This window comes from Peromyscus leucopus, chromosome 16_21 (assembly GCF_004664715.2).
Source record: "Peromyscus leucopus breed LL Stock chromosome 16_21, UCI_PerLeu_2.1, whole genome shotgun sequence".
In the NCBI taxonomy this organism is placed as follows: domain Eukaryota; kingdom Metazoa; phylum Chordata; class Mammalia; order Rodentia; family Cricetidae; genus Peromyscus; species Peromyscus leucopus.
This window is the reverse complement of record NC_051084.1, coordinates 41,582,357-41,603,102: the sequence shown is the minus strand read 5'-3', so window position 1 is coordinate 41,603,102 and position 20,746 is coordinate 41,582,357. Positions and strand designations below refer to the sequence as shown.

The 20,746-nt window shown below is 43.7% G+C and overlaps 1 protein-coding gene across 50 annotated transcripts in view; it reads right to left on the bottom strand.

Annotated features, from left to right (window-relative positions):
- Window positions 1-5,320: 5,320 nt before the first annotated feature.
- The window catches only part of Map4k4 (mitogen-activated protein kinase kinase kinase kinase 4), a 150,466-nt gene continuing 135,040 nt past the window's right edge, over window positions 5,321-20,746 (bottom strand). For 34 of the 50 annotated variants that reach the window (XM_037200206.1, XM_037200217.1, XM_028865771.2 and 31 more), the window contains 9 exons: window positions 18,716-18,833; window positions 18,237-18,407; window positions 15,021-15,164; window positions 12,354-12,488; window positions 10,700-10,800; window positions 8,741-8,890; window positions 8,062-8,221; window positions 7,141-7,280; window positions 5,321-6,923 (listed from right to left, as the gene is read on the bottom strand). In XM_037200206.1, the coding sequence (XP_037056101.1) occupies window positions 6,840-6,923; window positions 7,141-7,280; window positions 8,062-8,221; window positions 8,741-8,890; window positions 10,700-10,800; window positions 12,354-12,488; window positions 15,021-15,164; window positions 18,237-18,407; window positions 18,716-18,833 (1,203 nt within the window). In that variant the 3' untranslated portion in view covers window positions 5,321-6,839. Of the gene's footprint in view, window positions 6,924-7,140; window positions 7,281-8,061; window positions 8,222-8,716; window positions 8,891-10,699; window positions 10,801-12,353; window positions 12,489-15,020; window positions 15,165-18,236; window positions 18,408-18,715; window positions 18,834-20,746 lie in introns of all 50 variants that reach the window. The other 16 variants (XM_037200203.1, XM_037200215.1, XM_028865766.2 and 13 more) reach the window with 1 other exon arrangement.

The following is a 20,746-nucleotide window of genomic DNA, read 5'->3' as shown; positions in this document are numbered from 1 at the left end:
CGTTACTGTAGTTTAATAAAGCACACGTCTTTTGGGGCTGGGGCAATGGCTCAGTTGGTACACTCCTTGCAGGCAAGCATGAGGATCTGAGTTCCCAGCTCACACATAAAAAGCCAACCACAAAGGCACACACGCACCCATAATCACAGCTCTAGAGATGGAGATGGCAGGACTCCTGAAGCTTGTGGGCTGGCCAGCCCATCTAATCCAATCAGTGAAGCTACCGGTTTAGATAGAGCCCCGTCTCAAAAAGGTGGAGAGGGTTGGAGAGATGGCTCAGCTGTTAAAGGCTAAGTTCACGATCAAAAATAAGGTGGAGAGCAATTGACAAGAACCCCTGGTACCAACTTCTGGTCTCTATATACTTATATGTTACATATGTGCAAATACATAAACATATACACACACAAACAAAATCTTCAGCATGTGCACTGAGCCTGGAGGCTCTATTTCAGCCTCCAGAATAGCGGTAACTATTCCAAGCCACCCTTTGGGTCAGTTTCCCCACAGAAGCATTGTGCCTTAAGACTGCCCAGCACACAGCCATTGCTCAACTTGACCAAAAAAACCACCAAGTTCCCAGAACTTACTCAATGATGTACCCTGCTAGGGAAGGTGAGGGACAACTAGTCCTTCAGAAAGCACATCGAGGAAGTATCCTTGATGCCAGTAATGCATGGGAAGCCGAAACAAGACCTTTTGAAATGTCCTTCCCAAGTAGCTGCAAGAAATGGGTCCTGGGTTGGGGATTTAGCTCAGTGGTAGAGTGCTTGCCTAGCAAGCACAAGGCCCTGGGTTCGGTCCTCAGCTGGGGGGGGGGGGAATGGATCCTATGCAGCCCAGTTATGCCTCTTCATAGGAGTGAGCAGCAAGTGTGAGGGACAACTGAGGCCCTGAGCTCACCAAACTGCCCACAGATTGTCCACAATGGGCAGGGCCAGTTTGCACATGGTAGCTTCCAGATGAACGCCATTCTAAATTGTAACCCCTGGATCTAACCTACAAGGAATTGGATGTTTAGCAGCAGGATTATTTAGGGAGGAAAGGTTTCTGAAACTGAAAACACACCCTCCAAATCCAGTGTGGCTTTGGGAATGGTTTTCCCAGGGGTGACAGACTAAACCTATGGCTCTCTCTTTGAGAGAAGCCTTGTGAGCTGGGGGTTAGGTAGTCAGCTCTAAAGATGAAGGCAGGCACCTTGGACACAGATTAAGAACCAAGTACACTAATAAGAAGATCTTAACCAGCACATGCTACCGGGGTATGGACTGAAAACTACAGTAAAGGCAAAGATCAAACCATCAATGGTGTGATCCATGAATGTGGAAGAGGCAAACAAAGTGACCAGGAGAAAGGAGGTTGCCTGCTACCCAGCAATAACTGCAAAAGGGTGTGGGAGGCCTGAAGAAAGACCATCAACCTGCGTGCTTTTCAGTGGATGAATTGTATGATGTGAATATCAAGGCAGTATTCAGTATCGTTTATTGGGGAAGCTCAGTTACCACTGGTCTGTATGGGCTGTAATTAGGTCTAACTTCTGCAAACTCAAGGAATGGACAGGATACACTTGCTCCAGCCCTATATCCTGTCCAGAACATGCAGGCACCTTGCCAGACTTCTACAATCAAGAGAAATTAAGATCTCTTAGAAACAATAAAAACCAAACCAACACAGAATGAACAAATAAATGAAAAAAAAAAAAAAAAGCTAGACACCAAACTCAAATTCCCTGGAGACCGTGGACAGGGAGAATCTCCAGTGTTACCATGGCAACCCCAATTGGGAACACTGACCTCCTATGTTGTTTCTAGTGCGCTTCTCTGTTGTGATAAAACACTAACCAAAACCAAGTTGGGGAAGGAAAAGGCTTATTTCATCTGTGTTTCCGGGTCACAAATTTATCTTGAGGGAAATCGGGGAAGGAACCTGGAGGCGGGAACTGAAGCAGAATCCATGGAGGAGTGACGCTTACTGATTTGCTCCCTGCTCCTGCCAGCTTTCCTATACAACCTAGGACCACTTGTCCAGGGGTGGCACTGGCCACAATGTGCTGGGCTCCTCTCCACCAACCAGCCTTCAAGGAAGTGCCCCAAAGACATGGCCACACGTCCATTTAATAGAGGCAGTTCTCAACAGCTCGCCTCCCGAGGTGTATCAAATTGACAATCAAAATGAGCCACTGCACTGGCCGCATTCGGCCTGGTGGTATCCTGTGCCTCTCCTCAGGCCCAGCTGTACCAGTGCATCTCATTATTAGGTCCATACTGCACGAGGGCAGAACTTCCCCAGGATGAACATCAATTTTTATTTCATTACTATTATGGAAAACCGATTAACCTTGAAAGGTCAGGAGAAATGGCGGGGTATGAGACCCTGGTAAGAAAGTGTGGTAATGACTTTCGCCAACTTTCAATTCCCTAGCCATTTTTTAAAGCATTCCACCTGCTTCTGGTAAGGGAAGTGGAGATGTCACTCTTTTAAAGTGGTACACAGAAGCAAGCGACAATTCAACTACATCTCTGAATATGACACCCAAACAAGCTGGTGTTAGCTGAGAGGGCACATTTAATTCCAATTACTTCCGTCGAGTGAACTCTCAACCAGGGCAGTGTGTGTGTGTGTGTGTGTGTGTGTGTGTGTGTGTGTGTGTGTGTGTGTGTGTGAGAGAGAGAGAGAGAGAGAGAGAGAGAGAGAGAGAGAGAGAGAGAGAGAGAGAAGCTAGAAGAGGAAGACTCACTAATAGCCCAAGAAGATGCCACCACATTTTAAAGCTTAATGACCACGAGCTGCAAGCAGGGTAAAAACCTTAGATCATCTGGTGGCCAAGGGATTTGTTTCTTTACTTTCATCTTGGAGATAACATGCTCCATTATGAGACAGAGGTGCTAGTTTCTTTGACAATAGTGTTTGCATCCCTGGCAGCATAGGCAAGGTGATGGATCATCTCTTCAGAAGTGGCACATGTTTAGGACACCTTGGGGACAGGACCGGGCACTCAGTCACACTGACACCATCTAGCCACTGCACCCAAGACCGTATTTAAGCACCAACTGAGAAAGGGTTCCTTTAATGTCCTACTGGTACCAACATGGCATTTTACATTTTAAAGAGATCTTTTCTTTATTTGTGTCTTCCACATGCAGGCCAAGAAGAGGGCGTCAGTTCCCCTGGAACTAGAGTTCCAGTTATGAGCTGCCTGATATGTGTGGAGTACTTAGCCGAGCCACCTCACCAGCCCCAGTTTCTACCTCGATCCTATTTAAACTCCAACCTCCTTTCTTCCTTTCCTCTCGTTTTTTTTGCCCTAGGGACTGGAGATGAACTTTCCACCTGACTTCCGAGAAGTTTGTGCACATGTCTGCTCCTTTCATAGCTGTCCTTCAGCGGTCTCCACAGCCAGAGACAGCATGTAGGAGCCTGTTCTGGCCTGAATGGGCCAGCTTGGGGGGAGGGGGGGGAGGGAGGGAATACACAAAACAGGGATCTTGCATGAAGGAAATGTCTAAAGGGTCAGGACACACGCTTAAGTAGAAATTATTTTTACTTTATTTAGGAAAGAAGGGCGGGGAGAACAATAATTTATGTAACAGGTAGACAAGTTAGTACTGCACAAAAGAAAGCCAAGGCTGTGTGCTTGCCACAGCCTGCTCAGTTCACGACTTGTAAATTTACTGCAGTTTCTCACCTTTATTACTACTCAGCAAATTGAGAACTGGTTAAATTAGGGATGACAAATCCTGAAGTGTGCTACACCTAAGCTGGAAACCCAACAGCCCACAAAGAAGTCATCTAAAAGTAAACTGCAAATGGGATGCACATCAGTGCACCCAGACCGTTTCTGTAAACATTTCCTCCACGGAACACGTGCACAATGCGCTGCACCCCACACAGCAGAGGTTCCTCTAACTTACGCACAGAAAGGCACTGGAGCTCTGGCTGGGCTCGGACACACCCGGGCGTGGTGGCACCCTGAAGAGCACACCCACAGCAGTCCCATGATCCACAGAGAACGGTTTGTCACCTTAATACTGTTTTGCAAAAATGACACTTGTATGAAGAAAGCACTGTCTTGTGGAAAGGGAGTAGGCAAAGTCCATCCTACCCTAAACAAATAGGAAGTCATGGCAGCCTCCCCCCCCCCCCCCGCAACTCTCTCTCTAGACACCTGAATTAACTTGTATAACCAATCTCAACTTGATGTACAAGGCGTCAAGCCTGATGAGGGGAGGTCAAGATGACGGGGGGGGGGGGGGGGGGGGCCCGGCGCGGGGCGGGCAGATGCTCCTGTTCTGCTTCCATCAAGTTGGCCATGGAATTGGTCTGGGTCCACTGGGGGAATGTACACTGGGCTGGGAGGGCTGTGCAAACAGGACACGGCTGACTTGAACCGGTCTCCTGCCCAGCCCAGCCCCTGTGGGAAAGTTCTAGATATGAAGAATTCCAGCAACTCCTTTGCACTATTTGCAACCTATCACTTAAGACAGAGCTTGCAGCCTGTGGGTGTTGGACTGCGACAGCGGTGCCCCGTGATAGAGAAGTGAGGTGGACAGCAGCAACCTCCTTGGTTACTTCCTGCTCCTTGGTATTTGTAGCTTCATGTGTCTTCAAAGCCATCTGCTCTCCTTTCCCCCGCACTCTAAACCCAGGGAAACAGCTGTAACCACCTGAACAGCTCTGTGTCGTCTTGATCCACGTACTGGCCTTGGTGGTACCTCTCATTTTATGAACAACCTGAGTGTGGGTAGGAGACTGTCAGCATTAGATTTTGAGTTCTTTGCTTATGGGATAGTCCCAGTCTCAAGTGGGATTAACTCTTTAACCTACTCTAGGTTAACCACAACTAGAGAAGAAAACCAGTTCTTGTGCTGCTCTGAAGTCATTCCAATGGAAAACTATTTTTACCCCCTTTTCCCTCTAAGAGTAAAGGTTGCTCACTTATCTTGACCTGTCTTTGTTGGTATTTACAAGCAACCATGTAACTCCAGTTCTATGTGTTCTTTATAGACTTTTGTTGTTCATAAAACTACTACACCAGGAGTAAGAGAATGATAGGTGCTTGAACGGGACAGATGGGACAGGCTTGGCACTAGGTACAGATAACTGTCGCATGGGGCCGGCGAACAGATGGATCGTGCTGTAAAGGAAAATGAACGGTAGAACAAGCCTTTGAAACAACAAGCTTCTGTGTGGGGAACGAAGCATGCAGCAGCTGTCCTAAGAGCCCCGCTCACAGCAAGACAGCAGGGCGGGACTCAGCAGGACTGTCCCTTCACGGAGACTCTTTTGAGCATCCTCAGAGGAATGGAGTGATGACCATGAAGCAAATTATTACAAGACATTTATTACAAATGTCACAGACATATTCATAAAGAAAAATTAGGTTAAAAAAACCAGAACAAGAGAGCAAGTGAGAAAACAAGAAAAGCCAGGGCTTCAATATTACACCTACAACACAGGGAGATGGCATCTTTAGGAATAAGTAGAATTAACTACATTCTTAAAATAGTTTTAGTGCATTGCATTTTTAGAAAAGGGACACACCCTCACCCCCAAGAAAAGGTTCCTGAAACAATGAACAGTTTGTGTGACTACTCAAATGTGACCACCTGCCTGCTACCAAACCCCGATTGAGAATAATGAAGTCTCATGTGTTGATGACAGGCGACAGCTGCCCGCCGACCACCAATCGTGAACCTGGTGAAAACAGAGCGTTCTGCTTTCCAAAAGCACGAGGCTCGTGCCCACCTCCACAGACAGCTTTGCTTGTACCTGATTAGACTTGTGACAACTTCAATCAGATAGTTTTGGTATTAAGGTTAAATTAAATATTAATGTTTTCTGCCAGATCCATAAACTAAATCACCTCTCAATGCATTAAAAACAATGAGGTAGGCAAAAAACAAAACATCAACAAAAGCCCACAGGAAAGTTGACTTTTCCTACTGCAAGTGCAGACCGTGGTGGAGCTGCTGTTGCTATTCCAGGCTTAAACAGAAATTAAACCCTTCGTAGAGGCAGCGCTAATACTGTCACACAACCGAGTTCTGGCCGGCGAACAGGACAGGACGCACACGGTTTCCTTCTCTTTCTTTCTCTCTCTCTCTCTTTTTTTTTTAAGAACCATCTGCACAATTTAGGCAAAACTTGGTACACAGAAAAATGACTCAGTTCTTGGCCAGGACAACCCCCTCCAAAAAATTTCAAAGAAACAAAATGGGAGCCCTTATCCCACCCCACCCACCCTAAGCCCCACCCACAAAAAAGTTCTCCTAGTAACTGTGTCTTTCACATTTTATAAATATTAACTTCTTAAACCTGCACCTTCTTCTTTGTCCACATATTGTCACATTACAAAAAAAAAGAAATGTCAATTAAATACATTGTTAATGTTACTATATTAAATCTGTTCTCTGCTTCAGCAAGCTGCTTCTTCCACCACTTCTCACCTCCTTGTGCCCACTGCCAACATCTGATGGTGTGCTCACCACAACCTTCAGACACTCCCAGGCCAGAGTCACTCAGAGACAAGGAATCCTGGAGCTGCAGAGAGGCACCCTCTCTGTTCTGATGCTCGTCCCCAAACGCTCCTAGCACCGATGGTAGTCTAACAGCACCAGCTGCAACGCAGCCTTGATTTATTTCTGAGTAAGGAAAAGGAGAGCATGGGAAGAAACTGGCAAGAGGTGTAGGAAGGAGGGGAGAGGACCCAACGCGCAAGAGGCCTGCACAGACAGCTGTCCTGGCCGCACGCTCGCAGCTCTGAGCTCCAGTTGCAAGGAATTCCAAGTTCTCAGGGTCTTGACGACTCCGGGGGTCAGGGATCCCAGCTCACACTGCCTCTACCAGCTCAGAAGAGAAGTCCTGCCTAAGGTCATGAAATAAACCTGACTGCTGCCACCAGACCGAACGGAGGCAAAGAACACCTGCAAACACAAGCAAGAGAGGGCAGTTAGCAGGTCACTCACCACCTCCTAGTGCCACCCCCCCCCCAATATGCCTAAAAAGCAATGTCTAAATTTTCCTTCATTAATTTATTTTAGAATCTACCAGAACTGCAAGGAAATTCACCATCAATGTCCATGAAGAATAAGCCACTCTAAAACCAGCCACAAACACATAGAAGCCACAAGGAAACATTACCTTGTCGTTGCGTTCACATAAGAATTTTAGTCTTTGAGCCCTTTTGTGCATAAACACACCGTCCAAGTGACCAGTTTCCACAGATCGTATCTCTATCGCCTTCTCTCCCCAGCCCATTGTCTGATTCGATCGGATATATGCTTTTAGAGAGGGGAAAACAAAGCATTAACATGAAGAACCTTGACAGGACATTTCCGACACACACGCACATCTACCCGAGTGCCTGGCATGTGAGGACTTTGGTTTTTCAGGAGTTCTGCCTTGGGGCCGGACACCTGTCAATCACTGAAAGCCAACCTCCCGTGCGCAAGCCCTGGGCTCAATGGGCAGCGCTGACCATTGAGCCATTTATGCCTCGTCTGTCAGGGGAAGTAGCCATAGGAACAGTAATGGAAAGAACGGATTTCCCTAGGCCTTTCATGCAACTTCTGGAAATAGCCCTGGTGTGTGCTTTACTGTGAACGTCTCATCAACGCAGCCTTGGCAGAAAGGGAGGAAGCAATAATGAACAAATAGTGTAGGGATGTAAACACAAAGCCCCGAAAGGGTCAGATACCAGCCTCCGTTCCTGGTTACAAAGCAGAAGACTATGTAGGAGGCTGTTTCTAACTGGGACTCTGCCACTCCCAAGAGCAAGCCACATTTCCTTCTCTGATTTGCTTCACTCCACACTAATTAGTAAAAAAAAAAAAAAAAAAAAAATCTGTTCTATTTTATATAGATAAATTAAGGGTCAAATGAGAGCTAGCAATAGCACATCTCTTAAAAGAACCCAAGAATCACTTGGATTTGTTTTAACCTTCTCCTATCTGCTGATAACCACCAAATAACCAGAAGGCATGAGGGACATGCAAGTTAGTACGATAAACAGCTGTGGTCTTGGTGGGCCTCTCACAAACGCCTCTTCGTGATGCATCATACCTACAGATGTCGGCATCTCTCCCCACTGCAGAACCACGTCCTTGGTTATCCTTCCATACGTGTTTACATAAACCCCCTCGTCTTCATAGCACACCAGAAGTTCCATTCCATCCGTGTTGGGGAGAATAATGATTGCATGGGGTTTGATGCTACACTGAATCTAGAGAACAGAAACAAGAAAGCATGTTTGTGGTTATCTCCAGCCCCATGAAAGTGCTCAGTAAGACTGTCTAGAGAATGCAGTAGTGCTATATACCCCTGCCCAGACCCATCACAAATAGGCAGGAGTCTTGGGAAATCCATGCAATATCCAACCCCAAGTCTGCCATCTACAGGTCATGTACTCTACAGACTCACATTTTTGAGTCCCTGGAAACATAACTGGGTAGTAGACTTATTTGAGAAACATTCCAACCCAGGGCGTTCTGGCCTGACAGCATCCCATGTTAGTCAAAGCAAGTGCTAAACGGTCTTCAGAAGGCCTTCACAGAGCCAGGGAAGCAGATCTCTACTGTTCCTGAACATGAAGCTACTGAAAATGGTGCTTCATTTCAATACTCACCCCACACGGCGGGGAAATGAGGAACCCTGCTTGTGTTAGTTCACTAAGCAGAGTAGAGGGAAAGTCAAAACAAAGTGAAGCCAGTCAACCAACCATAGAGTGTGGGTTCTTTCTTACGTGTGTTGGTAGATAAATGTCATAGACTGAGCCTGAATCCACATCAACAGCATGGAATCCAGCACAGGATCCATAGATCACTTTCAACCTCTGGCCTTCCTCAACAGTGAGATCCACCAGTAATGGCTTATGTACCAGTTCTCCAAATGACTATAGAGATATCAAGACAGAAGCAGGAAGACAAACTTATAGCATCAGATGAGAGGCTAGCTACAGGCATCTGGTTTATCATGTGACGTTGCTAATTAGCATCTGGAAGACACTTCTTCCCTCCTACCTAGCAGAAGAACGCTCCTCCGTCCTGTCCTGTGGTACTTATCCTGTCCTGTGGTACTTACTGATTAGAAGACGTGCAAAGTCACCAATGAGGACTTGGCACAACACAGTATTTGAATATTCAAACACAGCGGGGGAGTGGGAAGCTGTAGGGGTCATGGCACGGAGACTCTGAGCAGGCTGGTAGTATGAGAGCTATAGACTCTGTGTGACTTGACCTGGAGAGCCTCTGCTCGTCCTATCAATCCAGCTCACAGGACTAGGGTAGTGACTGGCATAGTCAAGCAAGGAAATGCTTATAAAGCAACATGCACAGCATCTGGCATGTAGGACTATTAAGATTAGATTCCAGAAGACAACGTAGGTAATTTTCTAAGTTACACTCTTTACTCACTCAGTAATACTAGATTTACCAAGCATGCTAACCCTACTGACTCTGACTCACTGGGGAATCTAGCAGTAAGCACCCCCTTAATTCAAATTTCCCAAATATTTGAAACTTACTCTTTCAATAAACTACATCAAGATTATTTTAAATACAATCATTTTAGATGAAATAGTGTTTCTTACCCTCTATTGAAATGTCCCTGGACTATTCTTAAGGCTCTATATCTCAAAATAGAAATAATTATTATGTCTACCTAATGCTAGAATAATATCAATTTTAATTAAGAATTCTATATATTAGATTTAGGGCAATCCCTAAAATAAATTTCTAAAAATATATACAGAAAAAATGACTGTTAGTTCTCTGCATTTGGGGATGTGGAAGCTTTTGGAGTATGAAGTTTCCTGGAAGTGTTCCATATACTACCTCTTATCACACACACTAAAAGTAAATATAAGACCAATTATGAGTATGTGTAAACTTATAACTAAAACAGTTCAAAGTTTAGCACAAACATTATTACTTCACCCAAACTACATGCAGAATGGGAAAATCATCTTACTGTAAGTATCAAGATGCTGTTAAACTGACATTTTTTTATATTTAAATAAAAACAGGAGCATATTATAGATATTTTAACTTCCTTCTTCCATTTAATGTATAATGTCTATTGCTTATATCATTAAGAATCTCTGTAATTTATTTAGTTATTTTTTTGTTTTGAGATAGAGTTTTGCTATGTATACCTGGTTGGCCTTGACTCTGTAACAATCCTGCTACCCCAGCCTCTCTGGCAAGCATTATCACACCCAGATTATTACTTAGTTTTTAAACTGTACTGCACTAAACACATCTACTCTACAATTGATTTTTGTTGAGCCCTTTTAACCACATATCTGGATCTTTATCACATCTGTCTTTTCATGAATATCTACACATTACACACCACCACCACCACCACCACCACCACCACCACCACCACCACCACCACTTTGGATTTTCAAGACAGGGTTTCTCTGTGTAGCCCTGGCTGTCCTCGGACTTGCAGGGATCCACCTGTCTCTGCCTGAGTGCTGGCATTAAAGGTGTGTGCCACCACTGCCCAGCTGAAGATCTACTTTTTAAGGGAGGGTGCAAGTACCATTTGGGCAAAATGATCATCTGAGAACTAAGAAAATAGTTATACACACTTATTACATTATGTTATAAATAGCTTTTACTTTGACAGTTATGTTATATTAATATATAGCTTTATATTTACTGTTCCTAAGCCAATTTAAAACTGGTGGTTTTACCTTAAAGGCCATAAATTTGTGATATGGCTTTGGTGCCCACGCATAGACTTCCACAGAACTCTTCAAAGCAATTACCAGAAATTTGATTCTTTCATATTTTACTGAAACAAACATAAAAAGTGAGAGAAATACTATCAGTATTAACACAGAGCCATAAATTTTTTAGTTGCTATCTGCAAACTTTATAAATACGCCTTTGATTGCTCATCCAAAAAGCAAGCAGTTGGGGGCGGGAAACACAGAGCTCAAGCCACACACTTGGCTTTCTAACTCTCAGTGTGTAATTCACGTTCCTACATCAATCAACTGTAAAACAACAGTAAATAGTTTAGCTGACGATCCTAACGTCTTAGATTCTAAGTAGTTTATTAGCAAGGGCAATGCCAGGCAGCCAACCCTAAAGCCTGGAGGACTCACTATTCCTTCACAATGATACCAATGTGACAAGCCAGCCGAGGGGCTCACACAGACAGGAATATGAAAGGAGCAAAGCAGTAGTGCTGTCTGAATGACACAACGCCCACAGACAGTCCTGTCCCCAGGTGTGTCCAAAGCACATGTGCTGTCCTGGTTTTCTCCACATGCCCCCAACTCTGCACGAAAGGTCTAACGTCATACGCTATTTGATTAACTGTGGGTCCAAGGACTTGCTATTTGATGCAGCTTTCTTAAATATCACATACTGTCAAAAGTTATACAAGGAATTCTAAGAGGCTGGCCAATGAACGCTGTTAATAGACTTTTCTGGAATGATGAAAATCGTTCTTAGAGAATACCTCAGCTACCGACGCTGAGGAGGTAGTAGGGCCACATGGGAACTGAATTAAAGATGGCTCACTTTGCTTAATTCTATTTTAACCTCCTGCTCAGTACGACGACTCTGTAATAACCATCAACCGGTGAGCCCACTATCCTGGGAGAGGCGGGCAAAAAACAACTGCAGTCTGCACCTCAGTAAAACATACAGCACAAATCATCATCCAACAGATTCTCTAACCTTAACCGCGCAAACTCTATAAAACTACAGCATCAGCTCTTAAAACTGTACCCTGGTTGTGGTCCGTTATTTCCCATTGATTTCTAACCGGCACTTTCATTTTTCTCACAGGCAACAAAACTTGGTTGGGCTTCGTTACATAACTTTGTGAGAATTACTGAGTGTTCCAAGGGAGGAAAATGCCAACCACAAAATAGTTGCCAAGAAACAACAACTAGCCAGCCAGTCATTGATGAGTAAGGACTATGGTCGCTCTGTACAATGTACTTAATTAAAAGTCACAAGTTTCGGTGAAATTCTCCAACGTTCTCCTAAGGGACTGCTAAGGGCCTCCCGCACACTCTAAGTAAGAGCCGAGGGGTAAAGAACTCCAGGTCAGAAGGCTGAGTGTGGCAGCACCTTCTCAGGAGAATGAGGACTGTCAAGGAGGGTGGGAAGACGCTCACAGAAGAGAGGTGTAGGGATGACTGAGGACAGTGAGCAGAAAGAACAAACTGCTGTACTTACAGATAAACAACACAGTGAGATGTCTAGATGAGACCTCAAGATCAGAAGATACCTTACCAGTTTCTTACCAGCTTTCAAGAGTACAGTAATTAAAGACCAAACCCTGATTACACTGAAGACACAAAACACTGTGACTCCATGATTACTTACCAACTTTATAGTGTACACATCCTTCCAAATCGCCCACAGTGGTCCACCCTTGCTTCTTCTCAACTTCTGGATCATTATGAAGGATTTTATTTCTTAACCAGGATAAATAGTAGACACGTAACTTATCCTTTTTGCCTAACAAGATAAATGTAAGTATTTTACATGCATGGTCAAAAATAAATCTTATCATTAATGACAACAATATCCAAAAGAAACAGTAAATACATTTCCTCTAAAGGAATTATTTACTATCAGTTTTATCTGAAATTTGTATTGGGGCTACTCTGAAGCCCTTTAAAAATTACTAATGTTATGTATAAGCAGGCATGTCTAGGAGGATAGGTTTTGAAAGAATAATGAATCTTCACTTACACTGACAGATCATAGAGCATACAGTAGGAATGCTTTTGGTTATTAGCATATACTGTATGCTAATGATAGAATGGTGGGTAGCAGGCTCTTGTGCAGCTCTGGATGAGAGCTAGGAACTAGAAAGACCAAGGCAGGAAGGGTTAGACAGCGGTGGCCTTCTGCTCCACTCCCTGTCTTCTAAGTCTAACACCATTAGCCAAGGATGTAGTCTGTATAATGAAGTCTCCATAAAAGATCAGAACTACAGAATTAAGATGAACTTCCAGATAGCTGAACATGTGAAGGTGCTGGGAGAAAGTCCATCTGGGAAAGGCACGGAAACTTCTTGAAATAATTAATAGTGATGACTTTAGATAACAAGCCTATTATATAAAAGTCAATTACTTTCCTATATATGAACAGTAAAAAAATAGAATTTGAAATTTAAAGTGATATTCATATCAACACTAAAGAAATAAAATAGGCATAAATCTCACAAAACAGCTCTTTTAAAGATCTATTTGAAGACAATTATAAAATTCGTGTCAAAGATGTCAAAGAATTAAACATAGAAATACTTGTGTTCATGGATAGAAAACACACCATTGGTTCTTCCGACCTGAATTACAGATTCAACACAATTCCAGCCCAAACCACAGCCACATTATCTGTGCACATCATAAACATCCTCTAAAGCTTATATTCAGAGGCAAAGCAGTGACATGGAACAAAATACTGAATCAAAGTTTTTGGACAGTTTTTGATTTCAAGATTTACTATACACTTGTTACAGTAACCAAGACAATTTGACTATTAGCAAAAGAAAGACTAAATCAATTAGTGGAATAGAAGGGCCCAGAAATAGATGAATACAAACGCAGTGAACTAATAGCAAAAGGAAGAAGCCTCTTCTAAAAGAGAATGCTGTGAATGGAAGTGAATCTGTTTGCAAGCCTTCAGTGTTCCACAGAAATAAACCACGAGTGAGTCACAGACTTCAATGTGAAATCCAAGCTAGCAGCTTCTAGAAGAAAGCATATGTAAAATCTAGATTGCACCAAAAGAGCAATCCACAAAAGGAAAGGAAAACAAAGAAGGTGCTTGATTTCACCGAAGAGTCTGTTCTTCAAGATATTGGTAAAGAGAATTAACAGAGAAGCCACAGGCAGGGAAAAAGTAATTCAGAGCACATGTAATAAAAGATTGCTATCTAAAATATACAGAGAATTCTTAAAATCCAACAGTAGGGGGAAAAAAGCAGCCCAGCTGCAATATGGGCTTAAGATCTAAGCAGACACTAAGCAGACGCCTTACCAAGGAAGAAACAGAGAAGGTAGATAAGCATGAGAACACACATACACTTCAGGGGACTCCACATTAAAACAAGATGTCACTCCCCTAACCTATGAAGATAGAAAATCCAAAACACTGATGGTCTCAGACATCAGGGATGAGGCACAGAAACTCTCTTTTCCCAGCTATCAACTGTGAAACAATGGAGCCACTTTGCAGACAGCTCAGTAGTTCTTCAGACTTAACAACACTTTTGCCCTGTGTTTCTATTAGTTGTGTTACTTGGCTCTTTACCAACTACATGAAATGAAAGCTTACAGTCAAGTAAAAAGCTGCACACAAATGCTTATCTAGCAGCTTTCCTTATAACTTCCTACCTGGAAGCACCAAGATGTCATTCCATAAGTGAATGGATAAACAGTGCCACATCTGTATGAAGGAGCATTTAGCAATATAAAAGAGAGAGATACTGAACCACAAAGGACATGAAGCAGCCTTAATTTGAATGTGAACTGCCAAAGGAAAGAAGTCAGTCCACATATTACATGATCCAGACAGTCAGTCAAGATTAGAGCTATATGAAGCCAATGATAGGACTTTCTAGAGTAGTAAAATCATCAAAAAGGTGGTCAGCTGTCACTGGGGACTCAGGAGGAAGTACAAATAGCACTTTTGTAGGGCACTGAAACTAGATTAACAGAATAATGGAATAGTGTGTCGTAGAATAGTTGTCAAAGCCAAGCTAATGCACTCCACAGCAATATAAACTACGTGTCTGAATTGACAATAGCATATTATTACTAACAAATAAAAATAACGTACCACAAGTGCACTACATAGAAAAGATGTTAAAAGCAATAGGGGCAACTGGGTGCATGTAGTGGCTGTGTACATCTCACAACACGCAAACTCCCAATACTGCTGTATCTTATCAGCCAGTAGTTTGAGAAGGAGCCAAGTTCAGCATGTAAGGCTAGACACACTGTGACCGATGCTGTTGATTCTGCTTTACAAAACACTTACCAGATATTGTCACCAGGACATTTAGGCCCTCGAGAACATCCATTTGCTGGAACCGTCTTCTGTTGATCAGAGGATACACTTTCCCTTGGCCACTTCTGTCCAAGAGCATCAGCCCACTCTCTGTGCCGACGAGCAAATTCACTCCTGTTTCAAGAACACAGAGCGGCCTACACTTTAGGTTGTGTTTGCACGGAGCTGTACCATACGGAAAGGGGAACAGTCTCTATTTGAAAGGATGACAGCTTCCTTAACTCACAAAGAAATGCTCAGAAGAGTCAGGTTAAAGCAACTGATCCTTGCCACACAGGGAATGGCAGTGACGTTTACTTAGGCATGGAAATGGATGAGGAAGCCCCATCACCTTACCTGTTCCCTACATCCTTCAGTCCCGAGGGTGCTGCGAGCTCACTATTTCTTAGGTTTTACAGATCTGGTCACATTAGACACTTGAGAAAACCTGCATTTGATACCATGGCCTCACAACTGGCAAACTCCTAGAATGACTTCCAGAGAAAGCACTCTCTGTAATCTCCACCGGCTTATGCGCTGGTCTCTATCACAGTGTCCACCAGAAACAACTGCACTATTTCCTCACCTTTCTGTCCATTGCTCGGGAACGCTAAGGCAGTGTGCCTTCCGGGGACTCACTGACTGACCACACTCTGTGGACTGCTTACTCCTAGGAAGGAAGTACCCTGCTCCCATATACTTCCTCTGCTCCTTCCAGGGACACTGGAGTTGCTTCCTAGCCCATCACACGTGTGCCCACAGATGTCAGGCAGCAGCTCAGACAGAGGGGTTCCGACTGCCACGCTTGACTCCCCTGCTCTCCCACACACTCCAGACTTCTGCTGAAGCCAGACTGCCTACCTGGCAGAGCTAACTAACCTGGCCACCAAGTCCACGTGACAGTCTTCTTCTTGTCCCTTCCTTCGGTCCTCCTGCTCTGATCTACCATGCTTTCTGACCAGTTTACAGCTGACAGACACAAGCCTTAATTCACTGTCCAGATAACCTCCACTTTCTCACAAGTGTTCATTTTCTTCCAACACAGAGTCATGCTGTGCCTTTCCAATCTACACCTCCCAAGATGCAGTGTCAAAATCTCTGGTCTGCACTCGGGACCCCATACTTCTCCAGCCAGCAGGCTTCTTCCACTAAAAGCCTCAGTTAATATTCAATACTCTCTTTATTTCTAGAGGTAGTGGACCCTCCTTCTAAATTCACATCTTTACCCAAATGTTGTGCTTCTCTGGTCTAAACCCTTCACCTTTGAAAGCATCTTCAAACATGGAGCATTGACTTATGCTCCCAGGGAACTAAACACATTCACTCACACCAATTTTCTAAGCTGGGGTAAACTCACCAAGACAAACAGCAAAGTATTGGTGCTCTTACAAAGTAGCTGATAGGTCAATAATCCTACATAGATGAAATGGGGCGTGGGGAGGTCAAGACAGTTTGTTAAAGGGTAGCAGTCTATAAAACAGCTTGAGAAAATTGTAAGAAAGTCTCTAGAATTTGGGAATTTCCCCCCAGGATTAATTCATCATCAGATTTGTGTAACTACTCAAGACTTTGTTTCTAAAAGAGTTTTGCTGGAAGTTTGTGAATCTGTAAGGACATATGCTGTAAGTTTACTTGATTCTTACATTAAAGGGACTATCCACAGGAACACTACCCATGCAAACAGACTAACACAAGGCACGGCTTGGCACGGCAGGGCACGGCCTGCGCACCAAACGACCCTTTCTTGATACTGCTTCTTGTCAGGCATGTGATCACAAGGAAGAAACTAAGGCCACAGTCTTTTTAGATGACCAACAGACTAGACCAAGTATGAAGAATGGGGCCCAGGACTCGCTGGGACATTAGAGGGATGGACTGTAACATGAAGGTGTGGCCAGGCCTGACTTTTCTGGATAAAATGATGGCATCTGCAAAGCATTTATTACCAATTTCAACATAACTGACATGTTTACCACAATCCCTATATCAAATATGTTGTAATGTATAAACTACATTAAAATCCTTCAGTGTGGATAAATGAATGACAGCCTGCCTCCTGAAATAACAGCTACTGACATCTACTGAGCAACAGTAGTGTGCTAGGCATACTTCTGTGCCAAGTTCCTGTTGTATGGTATCCAGAATCCCTTAAATGGATAGTTGTATTTCATCTAGAGCAGTGGTTCTCAACCTTCCTAATGCTTCCACCCTTTAATACAGTTCCTCATGCTGTGGTGACCCCCAACCATAAGATTATTTTGGTTGCTACTTCCTAACTGTAGTTTTGCTACTGTTGTGAACCGTTATGTAAAAGATGTGATTTCTGATGGTCTTAAGTGACCTCTGTGAAGCAGTCATTGGACCTATAAAGGGCTCGTGACCCACAGGTTGAAAACCACCCATCTAGACAGATAATAAAGTCCTTATTGTGTGACCATATGAGCTTTAAAACAGTCATGAGGTGGCAGATCCTGACCCCAAGAAAGCAGGTGTGTCTGCCATGAGTGTGGAGAGCTCTTCAAAAGACCTTGGTAGAGGGCGGAGCAGGAGCTTCAGAGCCAGGCGAGAGAGAAGGGCAGAGCGAGTGGTGGGAACAGGGGCTGAAATGCTGTAAGGTTCTAACGGTAAAAGCTGAGCCCTTGTATCAACCTCACTTATTTCTCCCAAAAACAACAGACAGGAGCATGGAAGGCTGGGATGGGGGAGAAGAAAGCTGATTTACTGCTACAGGTGACGTGGTGGCTGTGATTTCAGGGAGCAGGACTGTAGAGAAGTATGTGCTATGGACACACATGTAAGACAAGCCAGGCAGACAGTCCCTCTGCAGAATGCTCCTAAGAGTCTCATTTGGAAACTGGTCACAGTCCCAGACAAAAAGGTGAGCACAAGCATTTCAACTTCACGCTTCCCAGGCTAAGAACCAACTCCTGTTTCATTCTCATTGCTCATCTTCACAAGGGGAGGTGGAGACAGGTCATTCTTTCCAACATCTTACTGCTGAAAGGACTGCAGTCACGCACATGCACCCTGACCCACTACACACTCTGCTAAACTTAAGGCATGGGACATGAATCACGGAAATCATAAGTCCTTCAAAAAGAAAAAGAAAAAGAAAACCACCCTGCACTATTCAAACAATGATTCTCTGAATGACAAATCTGTTCTTTAGAATAAAACTCTGTAATTAGACAGCAGTGAGATACCTACCCCATAAGGCAGCACACAGGATCTCCGAGTTAAACCTCTTCTTGTATTTACGAATCTCGGGGGTATCGCTCTGTGGTCTAGTGTTTGTGGGGTTCACATTGACCACTGAGCCTTTCCGAGTAGGATCTTGCCTTATGGCTTCTGGTCTCATTCCATCACAGGAAAATCCCACTGAAACATAGTACATTTGAAATCTTATCTTCTGTACACATACACGACAGCCTTACTCCCTCAGTACACCCCAGATAAATATCCATATGCTGTAAGTGACACTTTCTCAATGAAAGGCATTCTGTAAAAAGTACATGGAAAAGGAATGAACTACGAGGCTCATTGCTGAACAGGCAATCGGAGTGGAATGGACTTCTTAGTGGAGGTCTGTGCCATGAGTAACCATGCTATGCCTAAGCCACTTGGGAAGCTACACAAGGGACCAGATCTTGTCTGTCAGCTGCTTTCTTTGTTGCTGCTGTACTTACCCACAGAAGTAACTGTTGTTCCACTAGATGGAGAAATCTGTAGTAACCTGGGGTCTATAAAAGGTGTAAAGGAGGAGGAAGATTTGTGTTTCTGGAGTGTGCTACTAGCGGATTGAGTCTGCAATGTAAATTTCAATTTCATTAATATAAGAGACATTTCAAATGTGAACATTAAAGACCATTTCAGTCCACTTATATACACAGCACCACTTCCCAGTCCAAGCCCTCCTTCCTGCATTGCTCCCCAGAAGGCCCAGCAGGCATCTCAACTGCCATATCTCTTCCTTGAGATGCACATCTAGGGCAGTGATGCTGCAAGCTAACAACAAAAGAGCAACTTCATGGTCAGCTTTAAAAAAATTAATGGAAATTCTTAAACTGCATCTGAAGTGTCTTAACATCAATTCAGTACTTTCTGAATTTATTTCTCACACCAAAAAATAAAGATGTAATCTACTATCTACTGTGACAGGCTACTGGTGTGAGCTACTATCTAATGCGACAGACTATGTATGATCTACAATCTACTATGGCAGACTACAAGTGTTCTATTATCTACTGCGACAGACTATTGGTGTGATCTGCTATCTACTGTAATGGATTGTTGGTGTGATCACCTAATGTACTGTGACAGACTACTGGTGTGATCTCCTATACACTGTGATAGACTATTGGGGGATCTCCTATGTACTGTGATAGACTACTGGTGTGATCTATACACTGTGATAGACTACTGGTGTGATCTCCTATGTACTGTGATAGACTACTGGTATGATCCTATACACTGTGACAGACTACTGGTGTGATCTCTTATCTACTGTGATAGACTACTGGTATGGCCTACTTTCTACAGTGATAGAAAATATTGGTATGATCTGCTATCTACTATGGTAGATGGTCAGTGTAACCTACTATCTACTGGCACAGACTATTGATAAATGCTTCTTTTGTTGTTTATTTTAAATTGAGCCTCTTCCAGAATGTTCTTCCAGAAGGTCTGGCTAATGTTGCTAAAAGGTGCATCACCATTAAGCCCATACCACACAACAGGGGCTCATTAGTAAACACACAAATGACAATAGGCATGACCTTCTGATCTTTTAGGAGCACTGGTGTTAATTATGTAACTTAAAAGAAAAAAAAAAAAAAAACCAAACAAAGAACAAAAGGCTCACAAAGGAAGTGAAACAAGTTGTTAAGTGGAAATGCAATGATGATTAAAACCAAAGAGAAAAACTTGCCAGTTTAGTGAGTTTAGGGTTACAGTAAGATGGAGCGTGTGTGAGATCCAGACAAGGAGTGCAAGCACAGATCTCTGGGACAGATTCCATCCGATCAAGCGCCTTTTCTCTACTTGCTTCCTCTGTGGGGTGCCTGCAAGTCACCATGTCCTACAGCCCATACCACCCTAAGATCCCCACCTGACAAGGTTGCCATCTCACAGGCTTCTCTCCCTGCCCCATCAACCAGTGGCCGGGCCTACTGATGGCCAAATTTGCTCAGAAAGCAGCTGTCTGATGCTGTCCTCAGAAGGAGACTTTTCCTGTATTTTCTAATGAGGGAACCAAAGTATTGCTGCTTCCCAGCCATCAGTCAAGTGTTTACTTGACAAGACTGGCTGAAATTTAATGTCCATTTAGACCTCTCTCAACTATTAAACAAATGGACTCGGTAAGTCCCCAAACCTGTGAAACCAAATCACCTGTTTAATTAAGCAGGTGTTCAAGGTGGGCTCTGTCACTGCACTTGGGCATGACCCATTTAAAGAACAAAGGCTCACCCACCTAGGACCCAGACTGAGCAGCACAGCTATGCCATGAACACACAGGACTTCCTATACAGAATTTTAAATTAAAGGAAAGCTCAGACCTTTGTCCTTGCTTAGCATCATCATTTTCTAGATTATCCCCCTAGAGCGCATGACTTCTCAACCCTGAGTACATGGGGATGTCAAGGGGAAAGATCCCTTTATAAGGGTTGGTGAAAACCAGTCATCAACCAACAACCAACCCCTCCCAAAATAAACAAATG